Source organism: Lampetra fluviatilis, chromosome 1 (assembly GCF_964198595.1).
Source record: "Lampetra fluviatilis chromosome 1, kcLamFluv1.1, whole genome shotgun sequence".
In the NCBI taxonomy this organism is placed as follows: Eukaryota; Metazoa; Chordata; class Hyperoartia; order Petromyzontiformes; family Petromyzontidae; genus Lampetra; species Lampetra fluviatilis.
In genome coordinates this window covers 30,848,833-30,875,737 of record NC_136275.1, presented here as the reverse complement: position 1 = coordinate 30,875,737, position 26,905 = coordinate 30,848,833, and the positions used below count along the sequence as shown (strand labels likewise).

General features: G+C 47.8%; 1 protein-coding gene across 1 annotated transcript; it reads left to right on the top strand.

Annotated features, from left to right (window-relative positions):
• Window positions 1–2,554: 2,554 nt before the first annotated feature.
• Window positions 2,555–4,539, top strand: LOC144940760 (noggin-2-like). Its single transcript, XM_078867192.1, has one exon. The coding sequence runs from the start codon at window positions 3,073–3,075 to the stop codon at window positions 3,757–3,759; it is 687 nt and encodes a 228-aa protein (XP_078723318.1). The 5' UTR covers window positions 2,555–3,072; the 3' UTR covers window positions 3,760–4,539.
• Window positions 4,540–26,905: the final 22,366 nt, after the last annotated feature.

Sequence of the window (26,905 nt, the reverse complement as noted above, 5' to 3'; positions counted from 1 at the left end):
CATCGCCTTGCCCAGGCCGCCGTCAATTTGGCTCACGGGCAGAGTGGAGCCCAACGGGAGTGAGCGCGCGCATTGGACGCGAGTTATCTCTCTCTCGTGCGCGCAAAGCGGAACGTGCGTCCACAACATTCCGGCAAACAGCGCGTTGTGTGGAACAATGATCGGTGTGCATTCATCAAATGGCCGTGTGTAGCTCACCGTGAGTGAGATGGGGGGGGCGTGGGATAGGGGGGAGGGGGGGCGCAAATAAATTGCCTCCCCCACTAAAGTTCCTCCGGCACCGCGTTCGCCTCGAGCAGATAACGCAGCAGCGAACAGTAGCCGTGTTGATCCGTGCCGCATTTTAATTGCGATCATTGGGGGGTCTCGCATACAGGAGGCCTCTTTTTTCTTCCGCGCGAGCCTGTTGACTTGCTCGTTTGTCGCCCGAGAAAGCGCGCTCGGGGATAAATATAGGGCGCGATTTGTCTGCCCGCCCCATGCCTGACGCCAGCCCCCTTCATCTAATCCCCGTTTGTCTGCCCGGACACCCCCCTACCACCTCAACCTCCCACCTCCTCCGCTCCCTCCCTTCTCTTGTGGGCGCGGAGCTCCGAAGCTGTCTGTCTGTCAACGGCACAACTACACTCTCTCTCTCTCTCCCTGCTCTACCCCAGCGAAACCCTCCGCCTCCTCCTGCGCCCCCGCCACCCCTCGACTCCCATTAGGTTAGCCTGGGGTCACCCTCTCCGCGGACCCAAAAGGGCCCGGTTCATTTGTCGCGGGAGTCGTGGAAATCCGCGCCACTCGCGGCGGCTGATCGCCGCCTGCCCCTAGCGTTGGCAAAGGCGACACCTCGGGGCCCGATTTCTGCCGTGCGAGGTCGCTTTTGTTACGCACCTCGCTTATCAATCAGCGGCCCCTCGACACGGAACAACAATGGGACCATTAAGGAGTCAATACCTCTGCGAGAGTTCAGCGCGAGTAATTTAAAGCACACAAAGGGCGACTCTGTGTTTCTAACCTACACACCTTGCAGCGCGCGCAGCTACACTCGATTAATAGAACAAAGTGCCATGGCATTGATCTTGTTTCGCCCTCGCATCAATCAATGTAGCGATAGTTTTATGACGGCGAGACAGCTGTGCGGAGCGTATTTTCTAGGAAGGTTATTTTGCACGCAAATCTTGACTTAAAGCTTTCGTGACTGCAGGAATTAATATTCTTTGGGTCTTTCGGTAAAGTTACGTAGATAGGTAAAAAAACATTTTTCCACCTGATGACGATCGCTTGTGTTGCGATCGAAACGTCGTAGGTTATTTTAGTTTATTTTCTGAAAACAAAAGTTTGAACCTATCACCGCGACTTTACCGAAAGACGCAAAGAATATGAATATTTTGCACACGTCAGACAAACACGTGCGCACTTTGCAGCGTCACTTTCCCCCGCCAGGACACATTAGGCGCGTACGTTCGGCGCCGAAGTGACGCCCGTCGCAGCATCTTGGGGTGACAGGCGCCCACGCTGAGCCGAGCGGGCGCATCAGCGTCTCTGGGCACGAGTCCGATCTGTTCCTAATGCGCAAAGCGCGCGCCGCCGGCATAAACGCATCAACGCCGGCTGCAGTGCGCGGGTCCTCAAACGCCTGCCGATGGAGTGCGTGAGTCTCAGACAGAAAGGCTGCAGAGAGGGAGAGGAAGGCGAAGAAAGGGAGAGGAGAGAGAGGGGGGACGGCCGGAGGGAGGGAGAGAGAGAGAGGAGGAGGAGAGGGTGTCGCATGAGGGAACGGAAGAAGAATGGGAGCGCGGACACGGGAGTTGAGCAGGATCCTCAGCCGAGGTCGGGCGCAGCATGCTGCTGGGGCATGGTATGTGCTCTATTTGGGAGGCGAGCCGACAGAAGTAGCAGCTGGGTGTCAGGTATCACGGGATCTCTCTAGGGGCGCTCCGTGCGTGGACCGCGGCCAGCGCCTTAAGAGCGAAACATTTTGCGCGCTCTCCGCCTATCTGCACGCTAACTCGATCTGCGCGCACCGCTCCGTTCTGACAAATAGGCGCGGTACAAAACAAACTCCGCCTCCCCTTCTCCGAAGACCCCCCCCACCAGCACCACCCAATCCCCCACCCCCCACCTCAACAACAAAAAAAGTAAGGACAGGAGAGGGCATACAAAAAAGTGCGTAAGTACTTAAATGAGTTGTTGGGAGAAGGCGCGGGAGCGACTGCGCTTGGAGTGAGATAATTCTGCCGTGCGCGCAAAGGCGAGTTGCGCTTGACCTGCTTTGAACAAAACCTCTAGACTTCTGGAATAAGGCAGCAGCAGCAGGAGGAGGAGGGAAGAAGTAAAAAAAATCAACGAGCATTCCTGGACGTGCACTTTTTTTTCTTTCTCGTAAACAGCGCGCTTGCGTGGAGTGAGTGAGTGTGTGTGTGTCTGTACGTGTGTGTGTGTGCGTTTATCTGTACGTGTGTGTGTATCTGTACGTGTGTGTGTCTGTACGTGTGTGTGTGTACGTGTGTGTGTGTGCGTGTATCTGTATGTGTGTGTGTGCGCGCGTGTATCTGTACGTGTGTGTGTGTGAGCGCGCCTCTGCTGTGCGCGCGCGCGCGTGCGTGTGTGCGTGTGTGTGCGCGTGCGTGCGCGTGCGTGTGTGTGACGGGAAGGAGACCCGCCTGCCCGCGACGCGCAACAGTGGAGCGCAGTGTGCTGGGCGCCGCACGGCGAGTGGCATACGCATCGGGGGCGCCGCTCAATGGGCTGCGCGCTCGTCTCACGCCACTCAAAGCCACGCCGTCTAGACAAGTTGTCGCTGCGCGGAGCCACACGTTGCCATGGCGTTTTAAATGCATCTGCCGTGAATCTGGCCCGCTTATATTAGCCGGAGCGGGAGATTGCTTGCGAGTGAGTGAGAGAGAGAGAAGGCGGCTCCAATAACGAACGCGGGACCTCCGCCGCCTCGTGGGTTTGGTGTGCGGCGCCGCTGCAACCGCACGGAGACATCCCATCCCGTTCTATTAAAAGCAGCGGGCTCCGTACGGGACTGAGCTATTTGTGAACGCGATTCAATTTGGTGGACTCGCGTATGCCGAACAAATGGAGCAGTCGCAGTGTTTGTTTGTGGCCTGCTTCTTTTTATTCTTCATGAGGAATCACCAAGGACTGTGCCAGCATTACTTTCATCTGCGGCCGGTCCCGAGTGAAAACCTCCCTGTTATAGATTTGGTGGAAGACCCGGACCCCGAGCTCGACCCCAAGGCCAAGGACTTGGACGAGAGGGCGCTCCTCAAGAAGCTGGGCAGCAACTTCGACCACAACTTCATGTCCATCGCGACGCCCGAGTCTGAGAGGCAGCTGGGAGGCGAGTCGACAACCACCACCACCGCAGCCGTGACCGCCGCGGACAGGAAGCCAAAGCCCACGGGGCCCATACCCAGCGACATCAAGAGGCTCGACCTCACGGAGACGCTGTACGGCCAGAAGCTGAAGCTGGGCAAGCGGGCGCGCCGCAAGTTCCTGCAGTGGCTGTGGGCGCACACCGCCTGCCCCGTGGTGTACTCCTGGAAGGAGCTCAACGTCCGCTTCTGGCCCCGCTACATCAAGGAAGGGAGCTGCTACAGCGCCCGCTCGTGCTCCGTCCCCGAGGGCATGGTGTGCAAGCCGGTCAAGTTCAGCAACAAGACGTTCCTGCGGTGGCACTGCCAGGGATGGGGCCGGCAAAGGTTCTGCACGTGGATTCCTATACAATATCCCGTCCTCACCGAGTGCAAATGCTCGTGCTGATGGGGGGACATCCGGGGACGCGTGTTTTTTTGTACGGGTGATTTCGCACTTGCCGTCGCTGCGGGTTGAGGCCGAGCGGATATCTCTGCGGTTGCCGAGGAGCCGAGACGTCCCGGAGAGCTCTGGAGGGCTGATGGTGAAGGGGGGGGGAGACCGAAGACTACGGAGGCGGCGGCGCCTCTACGGGACCTCACGCGCGCGCGCACCCGCGCGTGCGCGCGCGCGCACCCGCGCGTACTCAGTTGCTATGACATTCGTGTCCGGAGAGGATCCGCGTGGATGTGTGCATCGTTATCTCCCCGTGGCAGAGAGAGAGAGAGAGTGCGCGCGCACAAGGGTGGAGGATGTCATCGATGTTGGGATGGAACTTTAAAAAAAAAAACAAGGTGAAGAAGGAGATTATGATGATGATGACTACGACGATCGACGACGAAAGGAGAGCAAGAATACGAAGAAAGGCAATGAATTGGAGCAAAAGACAAAGCTAATGAGTAAAGAGACTGATGTGATGTATTAAAAGACAACATAACTTCTGCTGCTTGGCGGAGTAAAGCATCTGGCCTGGATGCGATTCGAGATAATTGCGTGTAGCCTTGTCCACTTGGTGATGTCGTTTCGTTATTTTTTCTAAGTATACAGTATAAACGAAACGAACAATGGACACATATCTCCCACGTGGTATATATATGTACATATATACCGTATTGTTTGCTCGTCACATCATATTTTGTTACCTTGCAAAAAATACCGATGATAATAATATTAAGTAAAAGAAGGAAACTGACGTTAATAAGAGATAATGTAAATGTAATATGTTATATTTATTTATCGATTTATTTGCCTAGATGTTTAATTTTTTTTGAAATGTAAAGGTAATGTGAAATATGCAAATATTCTTCCATAAAGTCACCTCCGCTATACTCACGCAAGTGTCGTGTCTCGTGTGCAACGCGCGTCTCGCAGCATTAACGCGACCATATATAGCCGGCTTAGACCATTAATTGGGAACTAAAATAACACCCCCTTAACCATGAGTGCTCCGCTTGCGAATCACCATGAGGCGAGGCTAAACATCGCTAACTGCTGCGCTCTGTGTGCAATATTAAACGCAAGGTCGGTTGAAATACACGTCGTTTTGAGCTTTGTTGCGGTCGATTCATCATCACCGACATCATCCGTCGCTTTCCAAAGTTTGAGTGCTGCGTTCCTTAACGCTCAACAAAACGCTTCAATTCCTTACTCAAGAGAGACACCTTTAGGCGGCCCGCGAAAGCATTGCGTGCGTTCCTCGAGCAGTGTGGAATCCTCGGCATTTTAGACGAGGAGTTGGTTGCCTTCAAGTTATGTGCTCACGCACGCATGCATGGGTGTCGCTCAAGGCAAATCATAGCGATGATCTCTTCTCGCTTCGCTCCCCGGTGCTGAACTTCGCTCACGATGTAACCTGTGCTTGTCTGTCGTTGGTGTTACCGCTGTGGGGAAAATGCGCCTCGCGCACGACGCAGCATCTTCATATTCTGAAAATGCGTAAAACTCTTCGATCGGATCGGCGTGCATCCTTATTGGTTACGTAACAACAAAAGCAGAACATCATAACCAGTGGCGCGCCTGCGTTTTTTATTTTTCACGGCGTTATTGTCTGCCAATGGACGCTATTGATTGCTAACTTGCAGGCTTCTTTGTTCGCAAAATTGAGACAGCCGGTCAGGGTTTCCAGGACGTTGTAAACGATACGCGTTCTCTTTCTTTTTGTTGCGTTAACCTCCGCGAAATTGACCACAGGGCGCGTTACAAACCACCCTCGTGATTCGCAACGTAAACGCGACGAGCTGTCAAGCATTGCTTCGGATTGCCGCGGCCCTTCCCCCCTCCCCCGTTACGTGAGGGTGCTATTCGTCAATAAGGGGGACAAATTTACTGCGCGCTTGAGCCGTGATGATGTTAGCAGGGCGCAGATTCGCGGCACGGCCCGGAGATGAGGACGCGGCGAGCGAACGGCGCGCCGGGCGGGCTCATTCCGTTCGTAATTTCATATTCCGAGGACAAATGTTTGGCAGAGGTCGTGAACCGACAAATGCAAAGTGGGAGAAAGAAACGTGGATGACAATCCACAGATAGTAACGAGGACACAATTTGGTTAACATCTTGGAAGAGAGTGTGTGTGTGTGTGCTTTTTTGTCTGTCTGGCTCCACGTACCTGAACTATAGCCTCGCATTGATGTTAACAAGTCAGTGAATTTAAATCTGCAGAGCAAAATGTGGCCTTCCGGATTGGTCTATGCGGGCAGCAATGGACAATATGATCCCTATTCACAAGCAGCACAGCCAATACGCCAAGTATCAAGTAAGACGATAATCGCGCCACTGTGAAAATAGCCTGCACGTGGTGTCATGTTTTTTAATGATTATTATAATTATTTATGTATTTAATTAGTCAATTGTTTATGTATTTATTGAACGAAAGTTAACTATGTTTATTGACACGTGGGTATATAACGGTGCTTCGATGTTGTTCTACGAAAATAGATGGACTATTTAAAATATTTTGTAAAAACAAAATTGGCAATGCATAACAAAAAACAATGGTTTGTTTCACGTTTCTGCCACACAGATGTGTCGTTTTAAATAAAGTGCACGCTCAATTACTGCCGTCACAATGAATCGATGCGTGGTACAGAAAGCCCCGCACGGCAGCGCTGCAGGGTCAGAGCGTTCGCTGCACCAACACAATCTTCTAACGCCTCGAGACGCGGCCTCCCCACACCCCAACGGTGAATACGCGTGACTCCCACCCAGAGTTGTGTACTTCACCCTTCTCTCAGATCCTCATCTCCCCCCCCCCCCCAAACATTGACCCCCCTCCCACCCTCTCCAACATCCCAACTCCAACCCTCCACCACGCCTAACCTATGGGCTGCTCACAACTCCTATCCGACTCCATCAAATGCCCGACCACGTTGCGGCGTGGAGGCGCGTGTGTGTGCGCGCGCCTTGGGGGTTGTGCGTGCGTGAGTCCTCGTTCATTTTACACGTGGGCGCGCGCGCGTGTGTGTCTCTCGAGGACTTTCCACAGGATGCGCCCGGAGAGCATCGTTTGTGGATGCGCCCGGAGGGCATCGGACGCCGGCCAGTTACCACCATTCTTGTGGATGCTCTCATTCTCTCTCGAACCGCGCGAACACTCCTCATCGCTCTCACCGCTCATCTCTCTCTGGCCGCTCCCCCAGCGTGGCCGATGGTGATGATGATGATGATTATCAAGTCAGGTTTGGTGACGATGCCGTGATCAACGATGGACTGAGTTGAAACGAATGTGTTGAATGGCCGTGCGTGTTCTCAACCTATCCTCGCCCCTGTGGGTAAACAGCCAAGGGCGTGTCGAGCATACAGGTGTCACACGCGTGGACTTGTCTCCTTCAGGCAATCCGTGCAGGCCGGTTGTTGTCCACGGTACGGCAAATGGCATGGAGCCATGTTTAGCCATTCCACTCTTGTCTTGCGTACGGCGATCTGCTCATGAGCTGAATGCAAACAGCGGTTTGCCCATTGTTGTTGGTGTGGTACGCGAGCTTCCGCAATGCTCTGCGCGCCTTACACCCCAATGTTGCGTTCCGCTATACAATCAACACACTTTGATTCAGAGAGCGTCCGAATGCGATCGAATATCGAGACGCGTTTACAAAACAACCCAGTGTTTGTGGACGTGTCGTTATGTGTCTGCTGTACGTGCCAAATACACACCCAAGACATTCCTTACAGACGAGATGTCCCATGTCAAGGGAATGCCCAGGTTCATCTGAATAGTTTGAAGACGGGGTGGGGTGAGGGGGGGTTATTTACATTTAGGAAGGGAATGGTGTGTGAAGGTTTAAAGGTGGAAGAGGTATTGAGATAAGGCTGGTTAGAAGTGCTACGATGAGAGAAGAGCCAGTCAGCCACATTCAGAAGGAGAGCGACGGGGCATTCTTGAAGCTGGACTTAAATGGGGGATTGAACCTGCTAGCAGTGTAGTTGGGGTCTACCAATCATGGGAGCGTTTAACAAGTCCTGTACGTACCGTGGAGCAGTACTCGATATATGTGTTCGTCACCGCTACAGGAACCCGGCAGTCTGAGTTCGACTCCTGGCTATGGCTAAAATCAGTCGCTCGTGATTTCAACCGGCCCGTCTTCCCTCCACCAACACACGCTGATAAGAGTGGGGAAGTATGGTCAAAACCCCTCCATGGTCTACACAGGTATTGGGAGGCCTTCATCCAGTATATAAAATGACAAGGGGATGTGTTTTATAATGTATAACAAGGACATGTACTGTTCCGCACTTAGAGCTTTTTGGCTGGTACTGAGGTTTGTAGGACTGTAAGACTATCCGTGGGGTGGTTATTTTAAGGAGGTACAAAGTTTGGAACGGTTTGTTCTGCATCTGTCTCACCTGGCGAAGGTGGTCATGATTTAAGTCGCAAGCAAAGCATGAGAATGTAAACACGAAATATAAAACACACAATCGCTGTGGATCGCCATGGTGTGACATTCTCGACCCTCGTTTAATTGCACGGCCTATTAAAAAAAAACGCCACTTTGAACTTATTTTTTTAAAGAATCGACACTAAAACTAAATCGCAACTCAATGCGATTGCCAGTGCAACTTCATCTCGAGGGCTTGAAAAACACTGCCGGCTGAATGCTGACCTTTAGCTTTCTAGAACAACGCGAACGGTTTGAATTCGGAAGATGGAGCGGTTCACCTGTTGCCCACCTTGTGTGCACAGGATTTAGAGTTACTGCCAACTCACAATGTCACATTTACATGGGCGACTCGGCAAAAAAGGACAAAAAAACCATCGGATCAAACTTCTCAATTGTGTAAATCGACCTCTGCGTAATCACTCTCAGCGCTTTTGCCAATCTACTTGCTGCGTGAAGGTCTCCCCGTGTGTGTGGGTCACGTGGGGGGGTCTCACCGTTCACTTCACCGCAGTGCTCGGTGTGGCCTGGTGAAGGGATGGCGAGAGAGATGGGGCCCGTGCAGATGCCACTTGCCACTGATGTTATCAGTGGCCAGGAATCAAATCTTGAGTCGCCCTGGCTCACAGCACAGCGCCACGAACACCAAGGCACCACTTCTCCAGCCCCTTCATCCAATTTTAACTGCGAAATTTGTTTCTTCTTGTTCATTGGAATTGCATTGAATCTCCTCGCTTAACAGTTTGTACAGAGAGACACAAAGATGCTGTAAATAACCCCACTAGAATCACCGTATTTTCATTACGGCCTCACAGCGCACTCGGAATTTTTGTCTTGATGACTTCGTGTGGAATTTAACTGGATTTTCTCTGACGGAATGTATCTTTTGTTCACACACACAGTCGCTTTTACAGCATGTCTCTCAAAGTTCTGGTCTTCTGGTTAGCATTTGTCATTTAACATCATAAACACATTGGAGTGATAGCCCGGTATTGTAGAATGTAGGCTAAGGTATCAGTCATCATCAAGGAATTACAATTCTGCAGTTTGAACTCCGTGGTTGAATGTTAAGTGCACTGCTAAAGATAAAGCGTATTGCCAAATACATGTAAAGCTTGAGTGATCTTTACTCGCGCACAACAGGAATATTCTAGGCCAGTGGTTCTTAACCTTTACTGCAGCCTTGCACCCTTTGGTGTAACATTAATAAACACGGAGAGTTTGACGAAACGAAGTAGTTGTACTTACGTGCGTGTGCTTAATTTGTCTTTCGATTATTTACCTTCCAAAACAAATCTGGCACCCCCAGAAAGGGCATCTCGCACCCCCTGGGGTGACTGTACCCCAGGTTAAGAAGAACCACTGCTCGAGACAATCAAAGCCTTGGTGGAGGTGGTGGTAGTGGACTGAGTATGGTTTGCATTGTCATTACCACGGCAGATCGTGTAGAGGGTTACAGGGATGAAGCTCACGGGCTCACCTCTTCAAATGTTCATACTACCAAGCGCGCGCGCGTGTGTGGATAGTTGTATCGGTCGACCTCTGCTAAATGACAATCATTCATAATGGATTGTACTTCGATGCAGAGCGTGTAGGAATATGCTACGAATGCGTTGATGTATAACTTTGAGGAGGCTACGACGCCTCTTAGTGGTTGGTTTCTGAATAACGCACACCAGAGTTCACGAACAGCATTTGTGGTGAACTCAGCGGAGTTTGTTCACGGGAAACGTGATGGATTCTTTAGGCATTGGTAAATGCGCGGTGCAAACAGACCGTGTTCATTCCTTGATGGGCCGACAGCAGATAGGGCGTAGAGAGGAGTGCTACTGCAATGGTTAACGCACTGTGCGTTGGACCCCAATAACTTGAGTGAGACTCCCAGCCCCAGCTAGCATCAGTGGCGAGTGGTGTCAAAACCGGTGTTGTGCCTGTCTCTTCACGGACTCGCACTCTCACGGATTGTGAAGTATGGTTAAACAAAACCTCCACGAATGACACATCTTGGGGAGATATTCACCCGCAGCGGTGGTGGCAAGTGGCTGTAAATTAATTAATTTGTAATTAAAATCGTCATACTTTGACCGTATTGGCCATATTAGAAGAGACTCTGGCTGCTGAGCAATACTAGCAACTGAGTTGGCACCTGGGGGAGAGAACGCGCCCAAGAGGACATCCATCGTGGAGATGGAGCACTGAGCGAGATGGGCTCATGTGTGTGGGTGCCGGGTGGATATTTGCATTGCAAGACCACGAGGGATGGTGACAGCTTGGCGAGGCCTTCATTCAGCAGTGGATCGATCATGGCTGATGTTGATGCTTAATGAGTTTAAAAAAAAAACAATAATGATCAGCAACACTGGTTGTGGAAGTGTGGGTGAATGGTAGAGGACCTGCCAGACTGAGAAGGGCTGACAACACCAGGACAGTGGCTGACAACACCAGGACACGATTGTGACAGAAGGAACGTTGAGAATACCAGGTCGAGGTACGTGGATAAAACCGTGTCATCGAGTTATACAACATGATTGTTGATCTCTGGACAAAAAAGGAGTTTCAAAGCAGTGCCTTTCCTAAAGTTATCCACCATCAGCCAGATCTTCATTGTGAGCAAATATAAATGCCCTCTCGCGACATTCAATAAAGAACACCTAATTGAAAGTGTGTATCCTGCAAAATGACCAAATCACACTCAACACACCGAATCTCGTCAGTTCTCGAAAGCTAAACATGGGTTTATCCTGGTTTTGACTGCCAGGGCGTTGGCAAATGGACTGAGGGGTCTGTCAGAGTCCTGTAGACTGCAGTACAGCAATGGGTGCAGTCCACAGAGAGATGTGGTCCACTCACTGGATTGAGGCCGCTAGCGGATTGAGTCTGCCTCTGTGAAGCTTTGAGTGTTTCCTCTCGTGTGTGTGGCTGTTCTCATGGTGCTCCGGTCTCATCCCACAGTATTGGCATTGTCCGATCGTCCCCAATGCAGAGGGTTCTCCCGACAAAGAGTCTTGAAACTCGGTGAAGTTTTCCCAGATGAATAATTGGCAATCGTATTCCGTTTAGAGCCCCTTGCCTTCAATATAATGAGTGTCTGACATGGAAACAATGTGAACAAGCTAATTAACGGTCTTAAATGCAGTATTGGCAGCAGCACCAAACATAGACTAATTTACTAAAAGGCTTATTGTCTGAGCAAGTGTGGCGAGCTGCACCACTTGCTTCGGGGATCTCTGTGTGTTTGTACTTCTCGTAATAATTCGGGCTGTCTTTGTATTGGCTTTTCGCACGACAATCGGTGGCAGCAGCAGCAGCGCTAAAATTCCGCGTGCTCCAGAACCAATTGGAATTAGCGAGATTTCCTTCGGCCAAGTCGGCCGTTTCGGCACCGCTGACACAAAGCCCGGCATTCTTACGAAGCGCCGCACCCGGCCCAAAGCGTCGGGGATGGACGTTCACTTCGCTGGAGAAACTCAAGCCCACTTTGTTGGAAAGAGGAGGGCTCTTGGGAAATCACAAATGGTTGGCTGCAGAGCATGCCATGCACCATATGGAATGTCTTGTCTGAAACTGTTCGGGGAGAAACCAGTAGATTTATTGCAGAGGAGTGGGGGGGGGCACAAGCCAATCTTTGGATGTGAAGGGCGTTCGGCAGGTGAAGATGAGTCCTACACCTGGCAACTGACTCGGCACCGAGAACGCTGTGCGTGCGCTACTGTGTATTTTAACGTGCGGTCATCGGTTTCTATATCGCCCTGTTGCATAAAGACAAGCCACAGTTAGAGCGACTCGTGGTGATGCCACCCAATCTGGTGACCGTATCGCAAAAGCCACGGAAGTCTGCGCTCCTTCAACGGAGGAGGGAGGAAGAGGAACAGCAAAACTCCACGAGCTCTCTGCTGAAGCCCTCTCGTCGTGGCTAGTAGATGCAGACATTGGCATTTAGCTCCTGAGCCACACCGCGGCTGCCATCATGATGTGCACGAATCGAAAACGAATGTCACCTTGTTAATGGTAGAGATAATAAAAAAACACGCAGACTTAAAATAAAATACTGTGATATTGTATCGTAAGTCTGTATGTGTGTTGAACTCATTGCGCAGCGTACATAGCCAACGGCGCTAATCAGAGGCACGGGATTAGAATCGCTTTAGACTCACTCAGCTACGTGCGAGCTAGCGAGCGGGAGAGGGCGATTTCCCCTGCACGATCTCCACTTTGTTGTATCCGTGCACAATGCTAAGATGTTGCGGGTGGTCTCTTCGTGGTTTCCAGTCGTGTCGGGGGATGTCCGGATCACCCACAGTGGCTAAAGGCCCTGTTTTATTCTAATTATGGCTGCTACTCTTTTTTTTAACAGCCTCTGAAATTGTTCGACTAACTTTGTGGACATTGTGTCCAGCCTTGTGCTGGAGTCTGGTAAAAAGTGTAAAGGTAATAAAGAGCACTGTCATTGTCGAGTTTATTGGCAAAGGGGGAAGCCGGAGGGAGGGGAGGTGAATGGGAGTTGGTCTGCCCCCCCTACCCACCCAAAGCACCAGGGGGGGTCACAGATTCCCAAAAATATCTGAGCAGATTGTCCAATGTTCCCTTCGGCCGCCGTGGGAAAGAGTGCGTTGGGAGTCGGGCATGAAGGCCGTTTTTATTATTTCATGTTGTGTCTGAAGAGCTACTTGAACTCGGGTGGTTTATTGGCGTGAGGGGGGGGGTTGAGTTAGTGAGAATGGAACGGCAATAATTGTAAATCTACGCCTATCCCCAAAGCAAGCGGCCTTTTTGTGTCGAGCTCCCTCTGAGATGGGAAGGCGGCGGTTTGGTAACGAGACGAGAGCGTGTCTGACCGAGAGGGGCCTCGTGTGGATGGGGGTAGATGCTCGTAAAGCCTCCAAAACACACAAACAGAACAATATGTGGAGGGGAGTTACTCATTGGCTCGTCTCAGAAGTGTCCGCAAGCCATTCATCAGTGGACACTGGACAGCTTGTTTTGTCGTAAAAAGTGATTTTGTGCAAACTATTTAATGCTCCCTTTGCCGAAATTCATTTACGTTGCAGACTTGTTTATAGTTTTAAGATAGCCTCTCAATGTTTACATTCTAATATCCAAGCGCCGCATGTTAATGAATGTCAAAACGTAGTTTCAATATTCTAGCTCGATAAATACAAATGTCCGTGTGGTATTTCTTGGCGAGAATGTGTTTGTGTTTGTCGTGGTTCAATTTCGTTTTAGAAGTGGGGAAGACGGAGAAAGACGTTAGAGAGTTTTGGACAGAAATGTGATGTTCTATTCCAGAATTCTCTTCCCAATAGTCCCTTCATTCACAATGACAGGTGATGTACAGCAATTTCAATCTTTCTCCATCACTGAGATATGTAAGCTAACGTTTTGGAGACATTTATGGGCTGCCAAAACTATCGTAAAAAATATATCACGTATCATAATTGTCTCTAAACACTCATCTATCAACCCTCTATGTTAACGACTTTAATATTTCACAATCTTCCAAGATATGAGACGTCATGTGTGTTGGAAGACAAACAGCTGCAAATAAAACATGCATTAACAGAATACATTTAAGCGCAAATAAAAACGCACATTTTCGGGACCGGGAGGGCAGAGATGCCATTCATGGTCACGTTTCTCTTCCCCTTTGTTACAATTCGTTCACATTTCACCAACGTAAATTTTAGAGGTCTCTTGACTGGACATATGGAAAAGCCATCGTGGTCGATTCATACTGCAGTGGATCACAACCACTGTTCCCGCACTGTGGGTCATGGCTGAGTGAAATAATGTACGTGTCACATTAAGTCGGAGCCTGTGACCAAAAGTAGCTTTCCGACGTGTGGCTCGGCCCGATGTCCATGTGGAACTCAACTTTCGGCATCGCTCTTAAACAACACGCGACGCGACCCGTAAGACAACCGGGGAGCCACACAGCGCGGCTGAGAATAGACAGGGTGTTTAAAAAAACAATGTTAACACTGCTGAGAATTTGCAACAATGCCACGAGAAATGTGCTGCCTCCGAGCTCTGGAGACCACCTGGAGAAGATTCCAGGCAACGTGTTGACAATGATGGCGAACATGTGGAGGCTCTTTGGCTTTTTGAAGCTATTAACATTTACATTTGTTATCATGTTACAGTGTATTATCCGTTGTTTTTCCATTAAAAACGATAGTCCCATATAAGTGTCAACAATCCTTTGAAGCACCCTGTATGCCCTGCTATGGCATTGTGACAAAATCACCCAAAATACGCCCTCATAGGGCATACGTCAAAAGCTGAGCAGGTCAGAGACTGGATATCGTTTGCATTGGTGACCACCACACATGCCAGGTTTTCACAGCGGGCAGCAGGGGGCAATACAATACTATCAATTGTTGCGCAGTACTTCTATGCTTCCATCGTTATGCCCATGTCTATGAAACAAATTAAAACCAGAAAATCATGTTTCTTATCCCTGTAGGTGGCACAGCTCCCTTCAGCTGCGATGTGTGGTGCAAAGATGATTTGTTAGGTATCATTCACAACTGATTGCAACGCCATGTGTGTGCACTACCGGCAAAACTATGAATATGTATGAAATGCTTAAAGTAACAGATTGCAATTTTGACAAATGAGTTATTGCCTGGAAACACGTGCGTAAAACCAATGAAACAGAGCATCCATTGCAATATAAGTGTCACGTGATGAGAGATTGCATCCATTGAGATATAAGTGTCACGTGATGAGACAGGGCATCCATTGGATCTCTCGCAGAGTGGTGCAATCCTTCGTGACAAGGAATGGCTCATAGAAGCGGATACCACAGAGCTACCTGTGAGGTACAGTAAAGTGACTCCTTGTCCACATGGTAAACGGTGGCACTTTCTACCTGCTCTGCATATGAGAGTGAAGTTTGTCGCATGCCTGATCATATCATTCTCAAGTGTTGGAATGTATCCAAATGAATAGCAAACACTAATTTAACGTCATGGGACTTTTTGTGTGCAGTCATTGGTGACCAGTCATTGGTGACCAACTCGCTGCACTTGGATTCGAACCCAGTGCTCTGACCTCTGAGCCGCCCAGCAACCAATACCTCTTCTATGTGTGCAAGAGTAAACTCGGTGGAGGCTTGTTGATCCATTTGGTGAACCTCTATTAAGGATGAATGTTGCAACATGAGTGATGGCAATTGTTTGATTGCCTTATTAAAAAAAAATTCACATTCGATGTGATGTGAATGTAAGAGACGAGTTGTATCTGACTAGAAAAAAAGCCAAAAGCTGAAGTCACACTGTGATTAAATGCAGGAATAAAAAGTCAGACCAATACATTTCACAATGGCCTCATAGTAACTTTATTTATACATTCCTTGGACATTTTAGGTTACATTATATTTCCAGGGGAGAATACAACAACAATTCTAAGAAAACGTTGAATAGAATTCCAAATGTAACAACGTAAGTATATTAGTATTCATGTCGTTCTTAGTTTTATGTGTGTACACATATACAGTTTGTCTTTTTAGATAACACATTGGGAAAGGTGAATGCTAAATTCGCCCGTTATTGAAGGGACAACAACCATCCCAGACTTTGCTTGTCAATGAAATTATTAGAACATCATGTCTCCAGCCTTATATATAGCAAAGAAACCTAAATTGCCCCTAATTTTCTGAAACTCTTCCAAGGTAGCCAAAAGTGGATTCTTCATTGATAACAATAAAGCCCTTCTTGAAGGCTGGCATGCCGTTTCCCTCGAACACTATCAACTATGGCAGAAATCCGCATAACACAAACCTTTATGTAACCAAGAAGGCGAGAATTCGGCGTTCAAACTCTGCGGCACGCGTTGTCGCCGTTTTTTATTTTATTTTAAACGAGCCGCGTCTGAAAGAACACAGCGCCGGCAGATCGGGCTTCACGTGCCGCCGTGTAACGTGCGCTTTGCCGGGCCCCTTCTGGGTAGTTGCGGTGGAAATCAACCGGTAAATTAAAAAAAAGATCTTAAGCGCTGGCTTAGCAGTACAAATTAGGAATTTTGTTTGGTTTAAAGAAGAAAAAAAGATCAAAGGCTATAAATTCTGTAAACTGATATCGAACATAAAACGCAAATTGGAACACTATTGATATGGGCATTATGGAAAGGCATGTAGGTAGGACTGAACCCCTTGTTTTCTGTCCGTATCCTTTTTCCCTGGCTCACCAATTACTCTCTCGCTGCTCCCCTTTTATTTCATTCACGCTTGGCGCCAACGCACAGCCATCTCCTGGAGCTGCCCCCACAATGCCTGGTTTCGTGCCAGGGGACTTGAAGGGGAGCGGGATCGGAGGTGAGTGGCTTGGTCTCAAACAATGTGGCCCTTTGATGCCACGGTGCGAGTGGAATTCCAACGGCATTTTTGGCAAAGCGCACGATGCTGTGATAAAAACAGGTTGAGACCTTCTCAAAATATGATAGCACCTCATGTTTACGCTCAGGAATTTCATTTAAGGTTGTGTTATTCTTGTTGTCGTTGGTTGATGATTTGATGATGGTGATAATTCCATCTCAGCAGTCATATTCCGATGACGATGACTATGACGATTGCTGCAGAAAAAACTATACTGGGTTATCGTTTCTGTTGAGCGTTTGCAAGACTCATGCCATGTAATTTACGTTGGTTATGTTGATTTGTACGCGACAGCATTGTACCACTGAATGTGAAGGAAAACTCAAATTGGAATATCTTAACCTGAGAATGACACACTCATTTAGAGAGAGGCTTTTTTGCGAGTAGGCTTTCAAGATGCTTGCCAGATAAAATGTTGAAAAACATTCCCCACCCGAACAGTTTTGTTTTATTTCCACGCAAGTAGTGAAAAAAGAAATGCAACAAACATTCCTGCCAGTGTTTTATGTGTGCGGATAGAATACACGCACATTTCCTAAATATTTACGGCGTTCAACCTGTGATTAGAAACTCACGTGACTTTCGTATTTTGTTTTGGTTTAGTCCGAGGGGCATTGCGTCAACCCGTACTTAAAAAAACGGTCAGCAACCGCTGGCTTTACAATCCAGATGTCGCCCCTTTTCCATCTCCCGGCGGCGACGGTTGAAGCCACGGGGCAAGTTCCTTCCACCCTCTCGCCTGTGTCAACCCAGCGGTGTAAACGGGTGCGCCGTGAGCACGTCGATCGGCAGGGCGAGCGCGCTCGGGGTAACGTGTGGGGTTTGCTCCCACCTCTTCGAAGATGTTTGGCGAGCGTGGATGATGAGGCCAAAATACCCCCCAGTGGAGGCCCTTCTGTATATGTTAAACTTCTTTCGCACCGGGCACTCATCGGTGGTGAGGGGGAAGGACAACAATCTCGTGCCATCAGCGGCGCGAGCAAGAACGCACCTTTGCATCTTCATATGCTGGAAATTGATGCTGGAAATAAATAAATACATGCATACACAAACAGAGAGAAATGTATTCTTGTTTAGTTAGACTATTGGGAAACAGTGCTGTTGTTGAGCATCTATTAATGTCAGCATAGGCCACAAGATGGCAGTGAAGTCGGCACCATGCCTGCCAACCTTTGTCTTCCCAGTGCTCATGTTGTCACAACGCAAACTCGTCTGAGTCAACTTAAAGTAGCCAGGGGTCAGGATTTTATGCCAGCTTCCACTGACTGCATGGCCAGGGATGGCACCGAGGTATATATGCGTAGATGGGTCGCGTGATTATGAATCGATTCAATAATTAAAATCGATGTCCTTAAACTCACAACACGTGCATTGAACTGTATGAGTAAGAATCAATCATACAGTCGATAGGTGCAGGTGTGACACAGTGGTTAGCGCACCGCACGATGACCCCGTCCACCAGAGTTTGATTCCCGACCACAGCTACAGTGAGGAGAGAGCGCTATGTGAATCGGTTCGAGGTGGCCCCCTTCACCAAACCGCACTGGCCAGCAAGTCAACCCCCTATGACCGACATAGCATCGGCGACACAGAGGGCAGTAAATAAGTTGTATCCGATTGGTTCACATAAACCACACTGGGCACAAGAGACTGTAATTCGCTACACTGGGTGAGGGAGGGTAAAATGGACCAACGAATCGAATCACAACCACATCGAGTCTTGAAAATGCATCAAATCACCTGGGAAGGGTGTTCCATCTTGCTTGTGGCAAGGCTACTGGCGACTTCACGATCCGTGTCCAATTTGAAAGCCACACGACGGCTTCGTGTGAGGGTGAATTAATTTCGCCGCTACGAATTCTGCGGACTTGCCAGTAGGTCACATTGTGCTTCAGGGTTTGGTCAGAATTATTAAATGCCCGGTATATATCCAGCCTGATGGCTGGCGGCCAGGCGCTCATAATCTAAAGGTTGCGAATTCATACCCTAGGGTGGGTTGTCTATCGTCGTTGTGTATCGGCGGTGGCGGCAGCAGCAGCAGCCGCGATCTATTCACTGCTGGAGGAATGTCGCCAACCCTCGCAGCCCTGCGATGCTCCTCCTGAGTTATGGGCAGATGCCGTCGCTTCGCCTCCTCGGTGGTTTACCTCGGGCACGTGCTCTCTCCATGGACTCGAAAGCCGATCAAATTATCATGAAATATTTTAAGGATGACACGAGAGGCTGTCTTAAGCGTAGACTTGTTCTCACCTCAATGCTCAGTGCGCCAAACGGACGATGTGCAGGGCTACGTTGCCAGAAAATGACATTGCAGCAACACACATTATTATACTTTATTATACTCCATTCGTTATGGCCTCTGCCTTCACAACCCACGCTGACCAGCACGGTGAAGTATGGACGAATAACTATCACAACCCTCACAGTTCGAAGAGGCTCTCATCAAGCATTGGTTTGATAAAAAAAAATGCAGAAGCCACAACATCTCAAAGAAAGTCTGCATAGCTCCTAGAGTCGTTGGGGTGTCACACAACATGTTGATTTGGCCTGGAATGAGAAATCATGTAATGCCATATCCTCTTTGAAAGACGACGTGAAAATATGAAGCTGTCATTTTAGTGAAGTGAAAATGTACGTAGTTATTTTAGTGAAGTGAGAATGTACGTAGTTATTCTGAGCACAAAGAGTGAGAGTCGAATGCACAGTTTACTCTTTTCTCTCTTTACTCTGTCAACTTTTGATCAAAGTTACTTACGTGCCCTTTTAAGGATGTTTTTCATTCCATACCGACCCATTAGGCTCTGCCGTTTAACATTCTTTGTCAGAACATTTAAATCTGGGTAAATTGGATTTTTTAAAATACCTTTCTCATCAAATTAAACTCTTCAGGTGCATATACAAACATGTTGTGCGACGTTTGTATGGGTTTCATTTTGGCACAGGTAAAACCCATTGGGCAATGTTAATTTTAGTCAGTGACCTGGTTACACCACTGAAACCATGGTTAGAGCCAAAAACAACCACGTGAACAAAATAATGCATAAACAACTGTGCAGGGTCAAGCTCTGAACGGCGTATCAACATCAACATTGTATAACGAGGAGAAAACAATAGAAGGCAACAAGAATGCATCACAAGCAAAGAAAATGCACATTTGAAAGGAATTTGAGCACATTGGCAAATTCCAACTCATTGCGGCAGTATTGTGAAGGCAAGGCATGAAGACAACATTATCTGCCATATTGCATCCCATTTCAAAATACAGCAAACAAATCCCCCTTCCTTGCCGTTGCACTGTTTAACTCTGGACTATTATTGCTACGCTTGTCTGTGTGTCGGTGATGTGCACATTAGGTGTCCTGGTTCTGTGCTTTTCTGTTGTTGCAAAAATAAATACAGCAAAATAACGAGCAAAAAAAGTTATGACAGTGAGTGGGTGACATGCCTATCTGATTGTCCGTCTTCACACCCGCCTTGCCTGTCTGGTCTCCGGCTTCTTCACCGCCTTGCCCACGCGCCTGTGCATGCGGTGCGTCTGTCAGCCGGGCCAGTCGCACCCTCGATCATGTTGAGTAACGATGGCCTCGCGCTCGGCTCCACGAAGGTTGTTTGCCCCCTCGCAACCCCTCGCCTCTCGAGTTTGACGGAAGCGTGACGTGCGCTCGGCGTCTGCACGGACGGACAGGCCGACTCAGCGCGAGACGCGTGTGGAATTCGGAGCAAGGCGCCTGTCCTGTCATGTTTAAAACATGTGTGTCCAGCTCCGTGTCCTCCCCGAGGTGAATACTTTGCATTGTCCCGGCAGAGGATTATTGGCGAGCGACTAAGCTTGGGATTTGCCTTTCTTTTTTTTTTGCCAGCAATGCCTTGGCCCGTGTTATCCCACTTTTAAATAACGTTGCACTTGTGTATTTCATACCGTTTGCATGTTAGGAAGGAGAGCGGGGGATATGAATATGGGTCCTTGGTGCATATTTATGGATAATTTATGTATTCTCCTAAAACATTTCAAATGTAAAAACATTGCTTTATCCAGGCAGGGTTGGAGATGCACAGGACACTATTGATATATGTGTTCATTTGTTTCTTGGGGGGGTTGTGTGTTTCCGCTAGGCCATTAGGACACATTTCAATTCCAAATTGCAAATAAGTTGATGAAACTATGAACGCGCCTGCACACTTTATTTTCAGTGGTTTAAAATACAAGTAACGTTTACGTAACAATGTGGACAGCTGCATCGTACATAACCAGCGTCAATCTGCGTATGGTGCCCTCAGTTCAATTCCTGGCCATCACGAACATCAGTGGTGAGTGACATCTGAACCAATTCTGGGCCCCCCTTCACCAACCCGCACTGACCAGCATGGCGAAGTGTCGTCAAGCAAAACCCATGATTGACATGATGTAGGAAGGCCTTCATCCAGCATTTGATTGACAAAAGGGACCCAACTATTACTATTATTACATGTAAATTAGGTATATTTTTCTACGTACATTGCTACATTCTTATTTTCTCACGGATGAAAAGTTGAAGACATTTAGAATCAGGGGCTGAACGTTCCACGATTTCTGCATTTCGTGACATATCTGATGTGAATAAGGCGACGGATATCCACGCGATATTACTCCTTGCACGCTCACTGTAATGTAAACTGAGCCTCGTGCCCTGATGGTCTGTGCGCCTCCCGTGAGTGACAGCGCAGCCGCCGGTGTCCCAATCGCGTGGGATTTGAATCTGAAACCACAAAGCCTTGTGGATAAACACCGCACTGGACGCGTGATTATTATCGGTCTTCGTGCCGGGATTTGGAGACGGTGGGACGCTGAACTTTTGGCAGTAAGCGCAGTCAAAACCATTTGCCGCTGAAATGCATATAAGGAGATGCGCAATGAGGACGATGGCGTGGCCTCTTTCTGGTTATCTATAGACCATTTTAAAGAATAATAAATCCCTGTCAGTCAAACTGGAATGCTGCATACTGAGCGGGCAGCCAGCCTACCAAAGCCATAATCCTGACCTCGACACCCAAGCTTTTTTCAGTGCCCGATTGAATGTGTTTGCTTGAATGACTTCAGTTAGTCTTCAAGTGTGCACTCAAGCACACGTATACACATGTAATACATACCGTATTCTCCAGATTATAGCATGCACCCCCCTCCCCCACTGTATTTTAATGAAAAAAGTGGGGGTGCATATCACAATCTGGTCGCTATATTCTTGGGTTTTTTCGGTAAAGTCACGTAGGTAAAACATCAAAATTAATGAAAATAAAATAAAATAAATCAAGACGTTTCGGAGGCAACACAAGTCTCCGTCATCAGGAGGGACCGTCACAGCCGAATTAGCTGCAACAAGTGAGGCAATGATTCAAGAAGTAATCCCTTATAAGCAAGTTGAAGGGGGGAGGGGAGGGGGGGGAGCTCATCATAATGTGGTAGCCAATGAATGGAACGTATCGGGAGGGAGGGGGGCGGGGCTCAAAGACAGCACGGAGTGCTAAGTACAACGCATCGGGAGGGGGAGGGGGGGGGAGCGGGGCCAAAACAATGGACGACGGCGTGGACGCGGTTGCCGCTGCACACGCCAACACAATGGACAGAGAGGGGGGAGGGGAGGTCTGATACACATGATAGACAAAATAACGAAAATGCCCATGTTTATACCAATGCTGGCTGAACAATGAAGAGAGCACTGCCAAAAAAAAATAACTGGGGATGTTAACACTCGGTAAAGTAAAGTAAAATAGTGCCTGTCAGATAAGATGGTCCAAAAAGTGTAATTAAGTCTTTTTTGCGTGGTTGATAACATCTTTCCAATGATTACTAAGTTTGTACCCATCATCACGGTTGAAATTATGTCTGTGTTTGTATATTTGTATGGCTTCGTGTACAAACCTTTAATGGTAGCCGGGAGGTTTGCAGAGAACCTTGGTCTCGGAAAAGACAATTTCATGAGAGCCCACCAAGTTGTAGCAATGATCGGCAACGGCAGAAGAATCAGTTCTGCCGTGTTTCAGATCTGACTTGTGCTCGCGGACACGATCAGAAACATGACGTTTCGTTTCTCCAATGTAGCAATCACCACAAATGCAACTCAATTTGTAGACTCCAGGATACTGTAAGTCAGGAACGACATCCTTCACAGATGGAATCAGATCACGGATTTTATGCACTGTACTGAATCGGACTTGGATCTTATGTTTGTTTAGAATTTTGGAGATCTTTTTGGTCACGCCTGCTATGTATGGTAACGTGATGGTTTTGGTCGGAGTTTCAAGTGGCTGTTTCTGTGTGGTGGGAGAGACAGCTTGGCGGATAGTACGGTCAGAGTATCCGTTCATCCTGAGGGCCCGATGTACATGTCTTAATTCACCGGTCAGGTGGTGTTTGTCAGAAATGCCATGGGCTCTGTGGTATAGCGTTTTGATGAGAGAATTCTTTTGGGATGGGTGGTGGTGGGTATCCGGTTTCAAGTAGGAATCTGTGTGGGTGGCTTTCCTGTAGACAAAATGTCCCAAGGATCCGTCAGGCCTCCTCTCAAACAGAATATCCAAGAATGGTAGTTTACCGTCTTTCTCCACTTCCATGGTGAATCTGATGGATGGGTGTCTAGAATTGATGTGGTCCAAGAAGTGGTTCAATGCTGGGAGGCCATGTGGCCAGATGACGAAAGTGTCATCCACATACCTCTTCCACAGGGAAGGACGCAGGGTAGATGTCTGGATGGCGTCTGATTCAAACTTTTCCATGAACATGTTGGCTATAACTGGTGACAAAGGGGAGCCCATAGGGGTACCCTCATTCTGTTTGTAGAAGGTGCCATTCCAGGTAAAATAGGTGTTGGTGAGGCAATGCCTAACCAGCGCAGGTGCATCAGAATTCAATCCATGTTGGACTAAGTCCTCAATTATTGTCAATTATTGTTAGGGTGTCCGGTAAAGTCACTACGTGACTTTACCGAAAAAACCTAAGAATATGATTCCTTGCAGTCACGAAAGCTTGAAATCTAGAATCTGGTCGCTGTGTGTACTGGTCTTGTCTTGTGGGGAGCGGGAGTGCCCTGGATAGCGCGCCGCGCTATGAAGAACCCGGAGAACGAGTTCGATTCATGCTGAAAGCCAACGCCTGAAAAGGTCCTGGACCTCCGCTAGGTTGACTCAACCTCAAATGAGTACCTGGCGTGGTGCATAAACATCAGCACTAGGGACACAAAGGTGACCGGGCGTATTGCTGGCCACACAACCTCTTGTGTGCTATGGCGGCCTTCAAAGGTGCTTGCTAACAGCACTTGCCCCAATAGTCTGTTAAGACGATACGGGGGAGCGATGTCTTGTGGCCAGGTTTATATTACTTGCTTGTTACCTGACACAAGTATTTGGTGCTTCGTACTTTGCAGAGCGTCGTGAAATTCGGGGAATACCGTATTTGTATAGTATTCCAATATAAACCCTTGCGCCGAGAGACTGTGTGCACATTTGCAATATGTATACAATATGATTTTGTAGTTTACAAGTGGTTTGTTTATCTTTTGTCATTAATCACCATTGTACCGTTATATCTGGCCTCGTGAATCACCACAGTATTGCATTGTAGCACAATGGGGTTTTTTTTTTTCATTAAATAGATTCAAACTCGGTCTCTTGGCCTTCGGCATTTTCAAGCAATGCCAGGAGTCCCAGTGGTAATAATGTTAGACATATGCTAATCAATACCCCCACAGCATGCCTCGCATTATTTATTAAATGTGATATCCGGTTGTATGTAAAAAAATAAACAAACGGCCTTTTGTTTTTCTTTAGTTTTTTTCCCTAAAGATTGTGTGTTCCAGTTGTGGTATTGGCACGGTGTAGTGAAATTTAAATAATATGCATCTCGAACTATGCAGCTGAGCCGCCCTGGCGTCTGAGGACTGTCATGGAAGATGAGGTCACACAAACTGCGTCTGGGGTCACTTGAAATCAGCATCGCCTATCTATGCTATGAGAGTGCATCACGTGTCAGGGCGAATGTTTGAGTCTCAGCGATGCCATTTTAGCATACAATTCTTAGTCAACTAAGTAAATATGTTTTGAATGGGATTGGATTCATGCAATCGTTGTGACCAAGCTGAGACGATCAATTCAATGCGTTTGAGAACCCACGGGGGTGGGGTGGGCGGGCGGGTGGCTGAACTTGAATTCAAATGCAAGATCTCAACTTTGCCAGCTCAATGATCAATGAGCCCCTGGCCTACCTCGTGCAAGGACTGCCTTTCATTATTCATCACTCGAAGCACAGCACTCGATGAGCAACGCAAACGCCACGAGCTTCTCATTTTTGTTTTAAGTACAGAATGGTCTCTCCTGGGCGGGCTGTGTAAACTCAGCCTCCAGCCTGCAGCTTCCCAGTGCCCACAGTGCGGCATGGCGCTCCAAAAATACAAGCGCTCCGGACCAAATCTGAAGTAGGATTTGCTAGATTTCCATTGATGTATGGCAGCAAGGAATGGAGAATGAGTAAAAGTCTGCAATATGATTTACACGCGCAGCAGCAGAAAAATGTCTCTAATTGATGCATTTCTTGAGCCCTAATCATATATAATTGCCAATTATAATTAGCTATGTCGCCGAATAGAATAAAGGAGCTGTACATTTCGGCTCGTCCTGAACATACAGGCCGTGGCTGTAACTCGCTCCATCTCGTTTAATTGCAGCTGCATATAAAGGGCCACTTCAGGACGTTTTTGTTCAAAAGCTCACGTGGTTACATTTCGGCAAAATTTGCTGTTTGCGAGCTGATGTGCTGCATTGTGCCTAACCCTCATAAACGTGTGTGTGTGTGTGCTGCTGGGTAAAGTTAAGCGTGCGTATCTGTGGTCATATCGAAGCACTCATTCCTCTGTAAACGTATTAACTTCTTACAACATGGGACAGCTCCATTGGGGTGTGGGCAAGCTCCCTCCTTCATTAAAAAAACCGTGTAATTTTATAAGAGCATTTTATATTGCTACTCAAAACATGCACTCTCATAGGCTGTTAAACGGTATTATACTTCTGCTATAAGCAATCTTTAAATCAGCTATCAGAATGTTCTGATTGCAGAGGGTGGACTTGAATTAGCTCAATTAAAGACAAATGCAAATTTGTCGGTGCTTTTCAAATGTGTTTACTTCACTGGCATGAATTTCGATTCAAAGCTTTCATGACTGCAGGGATTCATCTTCTTGGTTCCTTCGGTAAAGTCACGTAGAAGGGAAATAATAAAATAATAAAAATGAAACATAAGAAAATACAGTTCTCACGACGTTTCGGCCACAACGCAAGCAGCCGTCCTCAGGTGAAGAACAGGTCTGTCGGAAAGACAGCGTCAAACGCTGTCTTTCCGTCAGACGCTGTCTTTCCGACAGACCTGTTCTTCACCTGAGGACGGCTGCTTGCGTTGTGGCCGAAACGTCGTGAAAATTGTATTTTATTATGTAAAATTTTTATTATTTCATTATTTCCCTTCTACGTGACTTTACCGAAAGAACCAAAGAAGATTCAATTGCATGGTTTCAAAACTCTCAAAAGTAGAGGTCCCTAATGGCATACCGGGTAAATTATAGTCGACCCTGAAGCATGCATCACTCATGGTGCTGAGGCCCCATCTACAGGTGGCTTACATTTGCTACATTTGTTCGTGAACTCCGATGAGACCAAATGACGCATTGATCAACTGCATAATTCCGATTAGTAACTAACGTCAATTGTGACTTATTTGTATTGTACTCTCAGCATTGGGCGACTTGGAAATTTCACTGAGCAGTTGTGGCCCCTTGTGTCCGACATCCGCAGAATAGATGTTGTTGTTGTTGCAGGAAATCTCCCGAGAAAATCCTTCAAGTGACAGTAGGAGTCGCACTTTCACATACGGATATGAAATTGTTGCGTGACAGTCAAACGTAATATATTTAATTCTCAGAGCCGGGAATGTAACTCGGTTAAGTACAACATTTTTTATTAAATCTGATGCTTTTGTGCATTCATTGTTGAACGAGCTGAGACTACACACGGGTACAAGTTTAACCAGTGGTGACTGACCAGATTTTAACCCAGGATCTCAGTGGTGCTGGTTTAGCACTGCACCCTTGAGTCACCCAGCCACCTTACTTACCTACCACCACAGTCAGTTGTCGGTCATGTTTGTCCAACACTCGTTTGAGACATTGTTGCTGATTTTAAAAATAAATAAATGACAGCAGTGCCCATACTTTCCATTATATAACGCCGCTACAGTGCAATGATGTTAAGCCACGCCAATACTATACTATCAGGTGGTTATACTCATTAC

Coding starts and splice junctions, on each gene's coding strand:
- LOC144940760 (XM_078867192.1), top strand. CDS start 3,073: ATGGAGCAGTCGCAGTGTTTGTTTGTGGCCTGCTTCTTTTTATTCTTC.